This window comes from Ostrea edulis, chromosome 4 (assembly GCF_947568905.1).
Source record: "Ostrea edulis chromosome 4, xbOstEdul1.1, whole genome shotgun sequence".
In the NCBI taxonomy this organism is placed as follows: Eukaryota; Metazoa; Mollusca; class Bivalvia; order Ostreida; family Ostreidae; genus Ostrea; species Ostrea edulis.
Window position 1 is genome coordinate 90,905,388 of NC_079167.1, and position 15,425 is coordinate 90,920,812.

General features: G+C 37.4%; 1 protein-coding gene across 3 annotated transcripts; it reads right to left on the reverse strand.

Moving 5' to 3' along the window:
• Positions 1 to 334: 334 nt before the first annotated feature.
• LOC125671756 (prolyl 3-hydroxylase OGFOD1-like) lies at positions 335 to 12,841 on the reverse strand. Of its 3 annotated transcripts, none has more exons than XM_056164269.1 (13): positions 12,304 to 12,841; positions 9,394 to 9,548; positions 8,698 to 8,747; positions 8,506 to 8,606; positions 7,267 to 7,386; positions 7,072 to 7,163; positions 6,058 to 6,186; positions 5,757 to 5,870; positions 5,035 to 5,117; positions 4,294 to 4,472; positions 3,113 to 3,238; positions 2,769 to 2,827; positions 335 to 495 (listed from the first exon to the last, which is right to left on the reverse strand). In XM_056164269.1, exons 1-13 carry the CDS (start codon positions 12,341 to 12,343, stop codon positions 349 to 351), a joined length of 1,395 nt encoding a protein of 464 aa, XP_056020244.1. In that variant the 5' UTR covers positions 12,344 to 12,841; the 3' UTR covers positions 335 to 348. The 3 variants fall into 3 exon arrangements, with proteins under 3 accessions (XP_056020244.1, XP_056020243.1, XP_048763594.2); XM_056164268.1 differs by lacking the exon at positions 12,304 to 12,841 and adding an exon at positions 9,740 to 9,969; XM_048907637.2 differs by lacking the exon at positions 12,304 to 12,841 and adding an exon at positions 9,740 to 9,959 and having other exon boundaries at positions 3,113 to 3,235.
• Between the last annotated feature and the right edge of the window lie 2,584 nt (positions 12,842 to 15,425).

Here is a 15,425-nt window from a genome sequence, read left to right on the forward strand (position 1 = left end):
TTCATACGCGAAATAAATAATTATATTTGTACATGTTGGGGCATTTAATACTTATAGTACATGTATATTCATTATTTAGCCTGGCATGTCTGCCCGTCTTCAAGCCGTTAATTCATATCTGGTAAACTGAAAGTATTGTGTTTTATCTATAGATTGTTGCGTAGTATTCAGTACAAAATACTTTTCAATTTTCTTTGCCAAGTCTTTTGTTTATTTCTGATCGTTGCTTCATAGAGAGGTGACTAATCGAAGAGACAGACAAATGGAAAGTATGAGCACTAGTTGTCATTCTAATATATTCAACGAAGTTTTTGCATATATTACAACAAAACGATAAAGTTATAATATTTATTCGTAATATACACATGCGATATCGATGAAGCCTCGATTTGGAGTGTCCTTGACCCTGGAGTTGATGTGTTTCACGAACTTGAGTGTCTCTGTATCACGGTAGACCAAAGCCAGACTGTTAGGACTGGGACATACTGAGAGCAACTGTAATCAAACCAATTGTGCATGAGAGTTCACGTTACATAAAAAATGTCTTCCAAACAGGTCTTTCCATGTGAAAAATTCTCGAATAGGAATAAACAAACAAATCTTTCTTAATAAACCATGCATTACATTCGTCGAAATATTAGATATTGTGCATATAACATACCATAAATAACCAACAATACTAAATATTGTTTTCCTGAATATAAAAAAAAACCCACTTCGTGTATTGTTTCTTAATTAATTGTCCTCCATAGTCAAACTGTACACTGAGCATTAGTTGTGTTCGTGAAAAAGATGACATTAGCAATTTCAGCAATATAAAATAGATAATGCATGGAAAACACACATACATAATTGTGGGCATTGATCGCATTTTCGTGTATGTTTGCAAGATAAACTCGTTGGTCGAGGTTTTCATATTTCAAACATTTCGAGACCAAGGAGGTTATCCTGCAACATACTCGAAAACAAGAACTACTACGACTCAGAAACATACAGTCGATCGTTTTCTTATATAGCGACGAATTAGGTCACTGTGACGTCATGGCAGTTTCCGAAATGACCTACATTGTTTTTTGCTGCCGAAAAGGGTGAGATAGTAGGGGTATTTTAAACCTATTTAGAAAAAATATTTCAAGTATTTAGTTTAATGTTAACGGATTATATCAATTGCTTTAAATACAGTTCAAGAAAAACTTGTTAGTGCATGTGTATCGCTCTCGGAATGAAGACGATTGATTTATACTGAATGACAAATGTTCTTTTGTCATTTATGAAATTGTTTTACAACATATATTAATTGATTTTTATGATTATAAAATTGAATTATCAGTCATCAACTTTATTGTTGCATTAGCAAAACTCGAAGTACAACCGAAATGTGTATCAATTTTCTCATAATCATTTACCAGTAATACGTATGAAGGTATATCGTAGAATAATGACCGCGGTATTCCTTCGATCTTCGCAATAACCGTGGTAGAATATTGCATATATACACTTTGACATTGATTAATGACCACCCTATTTATGTAATAATTTATTTCATTTTTAACTTTGTATTAGATTCCTTCACTAACACAAAGTACTATTGTTGAAGGATTCTTGTAAAACAGAGATTTTGGCGATACAGTCCATATAGATCTATGTGAAATCACGATTAAAGCAAAGCGAATATTTGCTTATAATATAGCATATGTATGTTGCATTTAGTACACGGACACGTAGTAATTTACTTTCGCACACGTTTTAATCTCCTCACACTACACAGATGACATGCAACCATCGCGATCGCATCATGTTAAGTATAAGCTTCAAATGTCTAGTTCTGATATAAATTTATTGTAACTTTTTTTTTTAATTCACTAATGTAAAGGTTATCTTTATCTTGATATTATGTGTGTAGAAAAATTTCCATATTTTCTAAATTAATATATAAACTACTATCTAAATATAAATAAATTCGAATGTGGAATAAAGAAATTGATCATTATTTCTCAAAGAAAATTATTTTCGCATAATAATACTTACACATAATCTAAGGGAAGTAACTTTATATTGCGAATTTCAGAGAGAATACAAAATGAAAATGATAGAACGATTTGCGAGATGTGTGTCTTATTTGTCCTATTGTGTTGAAAAATTATCCTGATACCGAGATCATATGCAGTTAGCGCTCTGGCTTGACCTTGAAATGATACAAGTCCTATTTTTGGCGCAATACTTAGACTCTTATCATGCAAGTAACGGTATTTCCTGTCTACTAGGCGCCCGGAGGCCTAAGATAGCGCTTTCATTGTCCAGCAGAAGTGCCATTAGTAGCACAAGTCCTAGTTTTATTGTTCGACTTTGATTAATGGGTAATCGTAATTTGCAAAGTATGTCAAACAAGTTTGAGGTCGCAAACAGTCTGACTGAAGCCAGCCCCTACTACATGTAATTCACTTCATTCACAACGAAGTGAATTAGTAGGGGCTGGCTTTAGTCAGACTGAGGTCGCAAAAAGACGGACAAAAAATCTGCGAATAAGCGGGGTGAATCGTCAGTCAAAGTCGAACAGACGACAAAACTGGGTTGCTATTTTGCGGGGTGTTTCCCCTACCTTTTCGTTATTTTGAGACAAAATTCAACAGAACCCAAGTTGTCCTTCTGTCATATTTACTGCTCTGTCGTCTTTTCGCCCCAAAATAACGTAGAGGCGATAAAGCTGAAAAGAAGACATGAAAGTTTCACAAAGGATTAAACAATTTCTATTGAATTTTGATCCTGACCTCTTCGTCCTCTCCCTTGGCAATGTATGATGTTATACCTCCACACTCCGTGTCCCAACCTTCAACAGATGTATAAAGTGCATGAGTGATTCTCGGCACAAGTCTTACAAACGGAACTTAAACCCACCTCTACCACAACGCTTGAACATTCGAGGAAAGGAAGGAGGAGGTGAGGGGGTTTGATATGTAAGGAATAAATGGAGTGTTATAACAAATACGCAAAAATCCCGAGATTGAAAAATGTCGAAATTATATGAATTCTGGAAATGTATTTTTCAAAGGGATGAGGGTAGACTCTCCTTACAAAGGTCTTTTGAGCGTATCTATTGAAGATGGTAGCATACCTTCACAGCCTATATATAACACAGCGTCCAGGGCACAGAGTTTAGTCTCTGTGTCGGTGTCATGAACTAGAGTGTAGCACCCGTGTTGCCATTTCCTCACTTCACAATGACAGCCTGGAGTATCTCCTAATACAATAAAAACAAAGATGAAAAAACAGGAGTTTCTTTTTCGTGATTTTCAACATTATGTGTCAGAGTCAAGGAAAGGTAGAGGTTTGATTATATAATGATTGGGGGGAAATGGGGTAGAAGAAGATTATATTGCCTATTTTACTATCACAGTGGACAATAATGTAAGCATATTTCTAGTAAGTCTAGTCAATATCATGTTCTTTAAATTAGAAATTCAACAAATACAATGTATTGTATAGCTTCATGTAAATGCATCTATATCGAACTTCTTGCAATATACACTGTTCCATAAACTTGTTTTTAGAATCATTCACCAACTGAATTACCAAAATATGTTATGTGAAAATACGTCTTGAAGCAACAACGTTGATTAGGAAATTTTTACACAAAAATAAATCTGTAACATTTTCACAAAAATAAATGTAACCAAACATTTTCTGATTTAACGTATACTAAAACCCAGGAGATTCACCCCTAGACACACATCAGGGCCTCAAGGTGCCTCCTCAACACCTGCCCCATTTTCTCCTGTTTTGTATATCATAGTTTTATTTTGCTTTTGACTCCTGCCATCATCAGTTCCATCTCCCCATGTGGAGAATTGGGCTATGGATAAATCTTCTCTGTTCTGTTCTGTCTTTCCTGGCATCTTCACCCCATGGCCAGAATCCCAGTTGTTTCCTTTCTCTTTCCACAGTTCTTCTCAATGTTTCCTTCTGTTTTGAACCGTTCATTATCAGCAGCTTGCTTTCTTTACCTTTTGGGTATCCAGTCTATGGCTGCTCCGGCATGGCTAATACTTCTCATTCTTAATACATGTCCTATCAATTTCCATCTCCTCGTTTTTATGATGTTACTAATCTCTTCCATGTTGGCCAATTTTCTCACTCATTTGTAGCCTGACTTCTGTATTCAATCCTAACTGTCTCCATTCATTAATTTATCTAACAGCCCAATCCCAAGACCACAGTAATGTAAGTGAGCTGGTCTAAGGATCTGATTTCATGAATTTGGTTGTCCGTGTCTGATCTTTGTCAATATTAGCTTACCCCTCAGTGTGTTATTCCCCTCTTCTTCCTCTCCCTCTGAATCGGAAACTTCTGCGAGATCGTGAAGTTTTAAACCAGTCAGTGATGACAACATTAAGAACATGGCATCTGATTGGAGGAAATTCAAACACTTCATGACATGGTCCGGTAACTCCTTCAGGTCAAGGCTCATGTAATTCCTTCAGAAAAAATGCACTACGAGATTCAATTCTTTTTCTAAGTACACACCTAATCAGCTGTGTAATAATATATTTTATTATATACTTTCAATTTCATCTCTTCTTTTTTCTTTAAAAGTTTGCGGGCATATATCACATGATATATGCCCGGAAACATTCCGGCCCGCAAACAATACGTCATAATCAAATTTCTACGCCGTTAATTTTCAAATTTTTCGTGTTTTTCATCTTTTACTCAGTTAAACCGATAAAGTTATTGTTAAAAATAAGATTATTGTTACTTTCTAAATGAAATTGAAAGTATATAATAAAAAGGTTATAGACTTTGTATGGGAAATATGACGACCTCGTTTTTCGTCGCAGACGGACCTCGCAAGCTTGGTCCGTCTACACGCCAAAAAAACTCGGTCGTCATATTTTCCAATACAAAGTCTATAACCTATAATAATGCAAGGAAAACAAAAATGTTGCTTACAATATTGATATCATGCATATTTGTACGAAGACTAACATCAAACATGGGGGAGGGGGGCTATAGGATGGAATAAATGCTTCAATTTACCTTTTATTTGGAGGTCCCTTGCTACGCCATTTAGTTTTGTCAATGCTTGAGAGCAGTGAGACCAGCTCATCATGGATATTCTCCTGTAATATCAGAGTTATAAACAGCTTCATACTCGAATTACAGCATTTGATGCGAAATGACGTCTGTAGTCAAAATTTAGTATTAAACAAAGGAAGTTATATCCCATCTAAATGATGACAAAAGCATGCAGATGTATGTTTAATTCTGCCAAGGCAAATTACTCAGTAATTCACATGCAAAATATGTTTCCTCTGTAGAGTTAGGAACAGATGATACACATTTCAGACATCTTTTCTAACTGTCTGCTGACAGGACTGACTATATGTTTAAATGTTGCCATAGACAGCCTTTAAAGGTATCATCATTAAATTTCATAAATGTCTGGCAATACTGAGATCAAATTAAAGCAATTAATTTTCTGCCAATAAACCGTGCTGACGTTTGAAGTCTATCATGCAATAACAGGATATGGCATACGTTGATAACTCTGGTAGAATGCAAATCAATTTAGTTCCATTAGAAAAATATATACACAGCGGTACATATATAAACTTGCTAATGTTACTGGTAGTGAATTGAATGTACTACCTGATGTTAGTGTTAGTGAACGGAACGTACTACCTGATGTTAGTGTTAGTGAACGGAACGTACTACCTGATGTTAGTGGTAGTGAACGGAACGTACTACCTGACTAGTACCTGTAAGAAATTGTTGAGTTCTATCTGGGACTCCTCCACAAACGTGTCTTTGATGGAGGCCTGGGTGACAGTATCCAGGTACTGCGGATTTATCCAGGAATAGAAATCCTCCTCCTACAAATCATTCTGTGCATGAGTGAAGGCAACAGTGACTAAACCTATCAAACATGTTAAGAACTCAACACACAGTCTTACTCCTAAAGAACATATTCAAACTACAATGCAGCCGTGTTAAAGAGTTAATAACCATTTTGTTCTACAGACACATAACTACACCATCAGCAAAGTCACTTGTTTATACCTCTATGGAGACTGGTGGACACGGGGCAGGGAGGGTCTCCACATGTGGTGTAGGTCTGTCCACCCTAGGACCATGGAACCATCCGCTGATTGACAGCCTGGTCTTGTCTTCTGTCAAAATCTCCTCCACCTAACACAACAAAGATGGGGAGAAATAGCTTCATTTCTTCACCGTGAGGTGTTCCATAGTTTGGGAATTAGCAAAAAACAGTCTAGAATTTATTTATTTTTTTATGAATCCATTATTCCTCATAGTCTGCATTTATTTAAATGGTCTTAAAAGAAATATTGTATCTTCTACAAGTACAGTGAAACCTGTCTAATCTGCTATGCACCGGGAGATAATTTGTTTTGTCGGAATACACAGTGTGTTGGAATATACAGTGTAAAAACTATGAAAATATGAAATTGAGAATGAAGATAAGGGTCAGAATGCCCAGTGAAATGGATTGCACAGGTGTGACATTATGCAGTCTTCACTGAATGTACATTATATGTACTATCAATTTCACCTCAAAAATCTATTTTCAAGATTTTCACAGACGATCATGTATATGCATCACAGTGAACGTATGAAATATTGCATTGCGTTTATAACACTGTAACATTTAGCTTTAAATGAAAGATGACTGATACCCTCAACTTTGGAAATGAGGTAGATGTTACTTCAACTCACCTGATGAAATGAGGCAGATGTTACTTCAACTCACCTGATGAAATGAGGCAGATGTTACTTCAACTCACCTGATGAAATGAGGCAGGGGTTACTTCAACTCACCTGATGAAATGAGGCAGATGTTACTTCAACTCACTGATGAAATGAGGCAGATGTTACTTCAACTCACCTGATGAAATGAGGCAGGGGTTACTTCAACTCACCTGATGAAATGAGGCAGGTGTTACTTCAACTCACCTGATGAAATGAGGCAGATGTTACTTCAACTCACCTGATGAAATGAGGTAGATGTTACTTCAACTCACCTGATGAAATGAGGTAGATGTTACTTCAACTCACCTGATGAAATGAGGCAGGGGTTACTTCAAAGAAAACAAAACTGTTCCGGACAGGAATTATACTTTTCACAATTTCATTTGGCTCTCCATTTTCTGTAAGACAAAACACTTTAATCTACTTTCTGATCCCAGAGTCTCTCTTTTCTATGCTGTATTCCATTAGGCATTTAAAAAATCCCACATAAATGTGAAATACCATGCAGGGAGAACATCTGGAGACGGCCCCCATCCTCCTCTCTCCATGATGGTGGCACTAGGTAGTATATAAAGGCGACACGTCTGTCATCTAACTCATCATCGTGACAGGACAGCACATCTGTAAGAAAGAGAACTACTTTTATTGTGTGATTCTAAAATTGCAAAGTGGCTGTGAATCAAACTAAGCACTTGCTCATTAATGTGCAGATCACTATGCCATGTGCTCTCTACCCTCTAGAAGTCTTAGTCTGGATTTCTCCTTCTACAAAGCACATTCAGTACAAAAACAGAAACAAGCTGATACATTGGTTTGATGAAAATTTTGATACATTATGAGAAGGAAAAAATTAATGGCTATTTTAATGTGGCTCTAAAGATCCAGAAATGTTCTTGAGTCAGATACAAATGTTATTTCTTTTAAAAGAATATCAATATCACATGTGTAAAGAAGTAATAACAAATTGAACTATCGAATACTTTTCTAAAATATATACATGTACCACTAACTAGAAGAGCACACAAAACTCCCTCCTGAATACAAACTCACAAACCAAAGGTCTGTCTTACAAGCCAGGATATGCCAGTTTCAAGATAAGAACTCTTCAGTGTAGGAGGTGCATTAAGTGGAACTTTGACTGTTAAAGTGGGAGAGAGTAGACCTTTAGTCAATGAAGAAGACGATAAAATGTATTAAAAGCGGCTTCTCTTTAAATATGCATATGTAAATGTAGGAAATACAAAATACTATCGACAGAAATGTTTTACTAAAGTTGAAACATAAAAACAATGTCAATACAGTCATATTTGCAATAAATATCCTGGGTATGACACGTACAACCAATGAAATAACATGATATAATAAGAATATCATGTATCTAATACTTATCACTTACTTAGTTTGTGTATCAGTCAAGTTCGGGTGATGAAACTTTGTATGAGTAACTTACTGAGCACATTCACTTATGCAGTAATGAATATTTGTCCCACTCTTGCATGTAAACAAATTGTTGCGTGCCTTACTGTCTAATTAAGAGAGTTCTCCAAAGGGAAATAACTTGGACGTATCTTGAAACTGGTGTAATACCCTGCTTTGCTACGCATCTACCCTATACATATACTATCCAAAAAACTACTGTCAGTTACATGATGTTGACACAAGACATTACGAGATACAGAGTTAGGAGATCGATTACTGTTCGTTATCTTCACCTTTCATACAATTAATCATTAGTCTCACCTGTGTGCTTATAAATGGCACATGACATGTCAACCTGGGTGGTCAGGTCCACTGCAGTCACCTCCATTATCAGACCTCGGATGTCGTCATAAATCACATCCCTGATCAATGTGATAGGATTTTTATTACTGTAAATTCTAAACAAAATAAACCATATTAAGAATATGAATTACAAATGCAAATGAAATTTACCTTAATGCACTTAGATATGGCAACTTTGTAATCTTTAAATCTTCTGTGCTCTGGAAAAATAATAATTAACAAATTGAAAATCTATATAAAAAAAAAGAAAGAAAAAAAGGTGTAAATCACACCAGAGGTTCACACAATAGTGGTTTATGGCTTATCTTTGTACATGCACTTCACTTGCTGTCATTCCAATTAGCTAATTTATTTTATTTTCCTACTCGGAATCCTAGTTATTTTTTTACCAATTCTATTTTCCTAATGCACATTTCATTAGTCTATATCTACACTAGCTGCAGATCTGAAGCTCTCCTGGAAAATATTGGGACAGTTCTCTCATCCCAATATCTTCCCAGAAAACTACAGAATACAGATCTGCAGCTATAATTACACCAAATGTTGCTTTACTTGACTATATTTCACAAGTTACTTCATTACCTTGTTTATTCTGTATTATAATGGGTTATTTATGGAGCCAGGTGCTATATGGCCTACATTTTTAGAGTAAACAGTGATTTACAAATTTTATCAAATTTATAACAGTATTATCATTGACATATCATACTTTTATCTCTAAATTTGCCAAAATTGTACACCCACAAAAAAGAAAATACCCTGCAGTATTTTTTATCTCTCTATCTGACCATATTTACTCATTAAATATTGTTCATAACAAATCTATAGAAGCAAAACATACTCTACCTGATGGAATTTGTACAAATCATTGTTCTTTTCCACAAAACTGAGATCTAGGATTTCATCCTGCAAATTCTCTATAAATTCTTTACTCTGTACCAGGTTTGACATTACACAATGGAAAAATGGCTTCTTATAGGCCTGAATATCGCCAACATCACCTGCATCAATACAATGACGTTTTCTTATATATCTGACAGTGAATATTCCAAGATAAAAATCTAAATTTATCGAGATGAATTGATTGCTGTTTACTGCAAAATATTAAGTTACCCAATGAACTTTACATTTTTAAAAAGTATCATGCATCATATGTCATTATATGGTATAATATGTCTCTGATACGACGTACAAATGTCAACGTTCTCCAGGTCACCCTGTACAAAGTTTCTAAGTTTCTGTAAGGCTTGCTTGTCAGCGAACGTTTTGTTGGTATCCACATTACACTGGCCCTTAATCTTGGTTTTCTTCGGTGTCACAACAGCCTCCAATTTATTTGATTTTCGTTTCCCTGACATGATGAGCCAGACTGTTGTCACACGTGCATTTGTTTACCGGAACTTACTTTCACTTTCCTTTTCTACGTCAAATCAACTCGCTCCAATAATTTTCGCATTATACAAAGGTCCAAGACATATTTTTTGAGCACAAATTACGGCATCTTCGGAGATGATTTTATTGATATATAATCAAAAGTATAAAAAGACAAATTAAACAAAGTAATGATGTACACCTACCTGTTCACATAACAAAGTAACACAAGCTGTAACTGACCACAGGTGCTTGGGACATAATATATGAATACAGTTTGTTGTCTGAAAAAAGCTTTGATTGGGCTCGATATTTGCGCAAGATGTTTTCATAAAAAAAAAAACCCACCAAAAAGTAAAGAAAATCAAGCTCTTTGAATTCTACTGGAAAACATTGACCACGATTGACAACTAGCCCTTCAAGTTCTGCTACGGCCTTGAGTCAAGCCAGAGTGCCATGTACATAGGTCAAAATTTGTGGCACTTCACCTACAGCTGCTTGGGTTTTTTGTTTTACGTTCCGTCGAGAATTTTTCACTAACATTGAGACGTCAAAATGAAGTACCTATGCTATGCTTGCACGGCGGTAGTGCTCAGTGAGGGTTCGATTCTTTAACGTGCCAACGCCTACCGTGACACGGGACCTCTTCGTTTATGGTCATATCCTAAAGACCCGTGATTCTTACTTTTAAATGTCGAGGGTTTAGCGAAGTTTGATTGATTGTATATTGATTGATTGTTTATTGTTTGACGTCCCTCGGGAATTTTTCACTCATATGGAGACGTCACCATTGCTTGTGGCCTTCGAGCAAGGAGGGATCTTTATCGCACCGCTTTGACACGGGGCTTCGTTTTTTGCGGTCACATCCGAAGGACCGCCCCATTTAGTCGCCTTTTACGACAAGCGAGGGGGTACTGATGACCCATTCTAACCCGGATTCTTTTGGGTTTGGTGAAGGAGCAATGACTACCTATGCTTACGTTTTAGGTTCGACGCGGCCATGACACGAGCGACACTCGAACTCACGACCTCCCGGTTACAACAAATAAACTATTTGGTTCTAAACTTCATGATTTCTTTATTTACACTGATTTTGACAACGGATAACTCCGTTTACCTGATCAAGATAGAGGGCTCACGGCGGGTGTGACCGGTCGACAGGGGATGCTTACTCCTCCTAGGCATCTGATCCCACCTCTGGTGTGTCCAGTGGTACGTGTTTGCCCAACTCTCTATTTTGTATTGCTTATAGGAGTTATGAGATTGTTCAATATTCGTTATCTTCGCCTTTCTTTGTAAATAAAACCTTTGATGAATTAAAAAAATATATTAATAACACTCAATGTGGAAAACTCTCATTATGCAATACATTATTAAACCATGAGAGAGAAAAAACAACAACTAGAAATACAACTATTTATGTCTTCCAATTCTCAGGAATCTGCGCTTTTATCTTACAAAACTCATCAGTGCACATCAGTAAAATATATAGAAACATGTAGATATTGTAATCCTGTCTTTCTTAGAGAACACAGATTTTGCTACCTTAGTAAGACCAGATGAAACTCGTTTTTTACTTGATTGTCCTTTATACAAACATATAAGAAACAAGAGGCACATGGGCTACATCGCTCACCTGAGTCACCTTGGCCCATATTTAAGATTTTCCCTATATATTCGCATATAAACTTGATCCCCTTTGTGGCCCCAACCTACCACCAGGGTCCATGGTTTTTACACACTTGAATCTGCACTATGTCAGAAAGCTTTCATGTAAATTTGTACTTTCCTAGCCCAGTGGTTCTTGAGAAGAAGATTGTTAAAGACGTTCCCTATTTATTCCCATGTAAAACTTTGATCCCCTACTGTGGCCCCAACCTACCCCCGGAGGCCATGATTTGAACAAACCTGAATATGCATTATGTCAGGAAGCTTTCACGTAAATCTCATCTCTTCTGGCCAAGTGTTTCTTGAGAAGATTTCTTAAAGATTTTCCCTATTTATTCCTATATGAAACTTTGATCCCCTATTGTGGCCCCAACCTACCTATCCGGGGGCATGATTTGAACAAACCTGAATCTGCACTATGTCAGGAAGCTTTCATGTAAATTTCAGCTCCTCCACAGGCACCTGAAGTATGGATATTACTACCCCCCCCTTTTTTTTAATAATTTTTTTTTGGTGGCAATAATTTCTCTGAAATGTATGAATTCCCAGTCTATCTCATCCCTCTTTCGATTCATGTAATCGTTTCACGCTTTTTGTAAGCTTTAAAGATTGGCCTTCCACCGGTATAATAAAATACACAAGGTAAGAAACAAAAATTTGTAAACAAACAGGGGGTCCCCGTTTCCGGGCACATTTTCCAAGTAATTACTGCGTTACCTAAGGAATTTTGACGAGCGGCAGGTCGGGGAGATGTCATACTACAAGTCTCTTCAACTCAAAACCCATCTCATCTCTTTTATTTGACACAATCTTGCGTGCATTGATCGGACAGGGCTTCATCTCTTCCACTGGCAGCCAAAAAGGAGGTCACAGAGTACGAATTTGTTGTACGCGCCGTGTGATTGGTTCGCAAAGACATTGCTTAGTCTCGGGATCATCCGAAGGGTCTCGGGATTATTCGCGGACCAATCACACGACACGTTATAAATTCGTACTCTGTGACCTCCTTTTTGGCTGCCAGTGGAAGAGATGAAGCCCTGTCCGATCAATGCACGCAAGATTGTGTCAAATAAAAGAGATGAGATGGGTTTTGAGTTGAAGAGACTTGTAGTATGACATCTCCCCGACCTGCCGCTCGTCAAAATTCCTTAGGTAACGCAGTAATTACTTGGAAAATGTGCCCGGAAACGGGGACCCCCTGTTTGTTTACAAATTTTTGTTTCTTACCTTGTGTATTTTATTATACCGGTGGAAGGCCAATCTTTAAAGCTTACAAAAAGCGTGAAACGATTACATGAATCGAAAGAGGGATGAGATAGACTGGGAATTCATACATTTCAGAGAAATTATTGCCACCAAAAAAAAATTATTAAAAAAAAAGGGGGGGGGGTAGTAATATCCATACTTCAGGTGCCTGTGAGCTCCTCTGGTTCAGTGGTTCTTGAGAAAAAATTTAAAATGACCCCACCCTATTTTGCGATTATCTCCCCTTTGAAGGAGAATGACCCTTAATTTGAACAAATTTGAAAGCCTTTCACCCAAGGATGCTGTTGGCCGAGTTTGGTTGCAATTGGCCCAGTGGTTTTGGAGAAGAAGTTGAAAATGTGAAAAGTTTACGGACGGACAGACAGAAGACGGACAACAGGCGATCAGGTGAGCTAAAAAGTATTCCAAAATATCGCATGACTATCATGTTTACTGAATGGTTATGACTAGATGGTATCCCTCAAAAGCAGGTGACCCACGAGTTACTTGCCCCTGATCATAGATAGAAAGATAAGTCGTACGTCGAATAATTTCGTAAAGAAATGTGTTTACGATAAAGAAGGCAAAGAAAATTGTTGGGATTTTTTTTACTAATTAAGATTACTAATTAAACCCAAATTAGCTGAACTATTAAAAATGTAAGAAATAAATAAAGCAATGAACGCAATATGGAGAGAAATACGATTTGATAGAAAGTATACAGAGTATTATTTAATTAACATAATTAATCAAACCCTAATTCTCTCAGATGTTAAAAACAGTAAGAAATTTGATATAAAAAACTGTAAGGGGCGAGATCAACAGATTGATTTCGGATAAAAATCTAAATTCAAATAGTTAGGGGGAGGAGGGGGGGGGGTGTTAAAACTTCTGTAAGTTTCTCTCATCCGACATCGATTACAAATTAGTCGAAAAAGGAGAAAGACAAGTGACTGTTAAAACTACATGACGATATTACATTTTAATGAACATTTGATAGTTTTAATCTACACTTTCATTTGTGAATAAACAGAAGATAGGGTATACAGAGTTATTTATACTCGTTTGTTCTTACTTGTTAATCGATTATAGTTTAAACACTCATCATATCTAGTTTAGGGGGTCGTTGTGGGGGCGGATAGGGGGGGGGGGGGACGTAAAAACTATGTGAATTTAGTTTTTTTGTCAGACATTGAACTTTCGATCTCGCACCTAGGAAGTAGATAAAACAGCGAATGCAACATGGAAAAAAATAATATTTAATAAGAAGTCTTATTAAAAGCAAAACTGATGATATCTAGCGGTGGTCAAAGTAACATATCTTTAGAAATTATTTTTGAAAGTACAGAACGGTATTTTTGATCAAAAGTTAATCATAGAAATTATTTTAATTACCCCCCCCCCCTCATTCAGTACACAAAATCAACTCAAAACATTCATTCAACATTATAACTCGCTAAAAAGACCATTCCTCAAAACCTGCTTTTGGATATCGAGTTAATTATTAAGACCAAACTAACTCAAGATCCAGGGCGATATAAACACCTACTTTTGAGGGATACCAGATAAGCTTTGCCACCCAGCGAGGCCTATGCTAGCCCTGCCTTTAAGGGATACCAAGTTACTTAATAAGGCTCAACTAGCCCAGGTTCCCGGGAGATCTAAACACCTACTTTTGAGGGATACCAGGTAAGCTTTGCCACCCAGCGAGCCCTATGCTAGACCTGCCTTTCAGGGATACCGAGTTAATTATCAAGGCTCAACTAGCCCGGGTTACCGGGCCCTAAAGTCACCTACTTTTGAGAGATACCAGATAAGCTTTACCACCCAGCGAGCCCTATGCTAGACCTGCCTTTCAGGGATACCGAGTTAATTATCAAGGCTCAACTAGCCCGGGTAACCGGGCCCTAAAGTCACCTACTTTTGAGAGATACCAGATAAGCTTTACCACCCTGCGAGCCCTATGCTAGACCTGCCTTTCAGGGATACCAAGTTAATTATCAAGGCTCAACTAGCCCGGGTAACCGGGCGATCTAAACACCTACTTTTGAGGGATACCAGATAAGCTTTACCACCCAGCGAGCCCTACGCTAGACCTGCCTTTCAGGGATACCAAGTTAATTATCAAGGCTCAACTAGCCCGGGTAACCGGGCGATCTAAACACCTACTTTTGAGGGATACCAGATAAGCTTTACCACCCAGCGAGCCCTACGCTAGACCTGCCTTTCAGGGATACCAAGTTAATTATCAAGGCTCAACTAGCCCGGGTAACCGGGCGATCTAAACACCTACTTTTGAGGGATACCAGATAAGCTTTACCACCCAGCGAGCCCTATGCTAGACCTGCCTTTCAGGGATACCAAGTTAATTATCAAGACTCAACTAGCCCGGGTTCCTGAGCCCTAAAATCACCTACTTTTGAGGGATACCAGATAAGCTTTACCACCCAGCGAGCCCTATGCTAGACCTGCCTTTCAGGGATACCGAGTTAATTATCAAGACTCAACTAGCCCGGGTTCCCGGGCACTAAAGTCACCTACTTTTGAGAGATACCAGATAAGCTTTACCACTCAGCGAGCCCTATCCCAGACCT

Bases quoted from the DNA above. Each gene is read 5' to 3' on its own strand.
- LOC125671756 (XM_056164268.1), bottom strand. From the start codon at position 9,905: ATGTCAGGGAAACGAAAATCAAATAAATTGGAGGCTGTTGTGACACCG. The intron at 3,239-4,293 runs GTAAGCTAATAT...TTATTGTATTAG, and splicing joins GGGGAATAACACACTGAGGG to GAGATACTCCAGGCTGTCAT. The intron at 496-2,768 runs GTCAGGATCAAA...GTTTGATTACAG, and splicing joins CCAAGGGAGAGGACGAAGAG to TTGCTCTCAGTATGTCCCAG.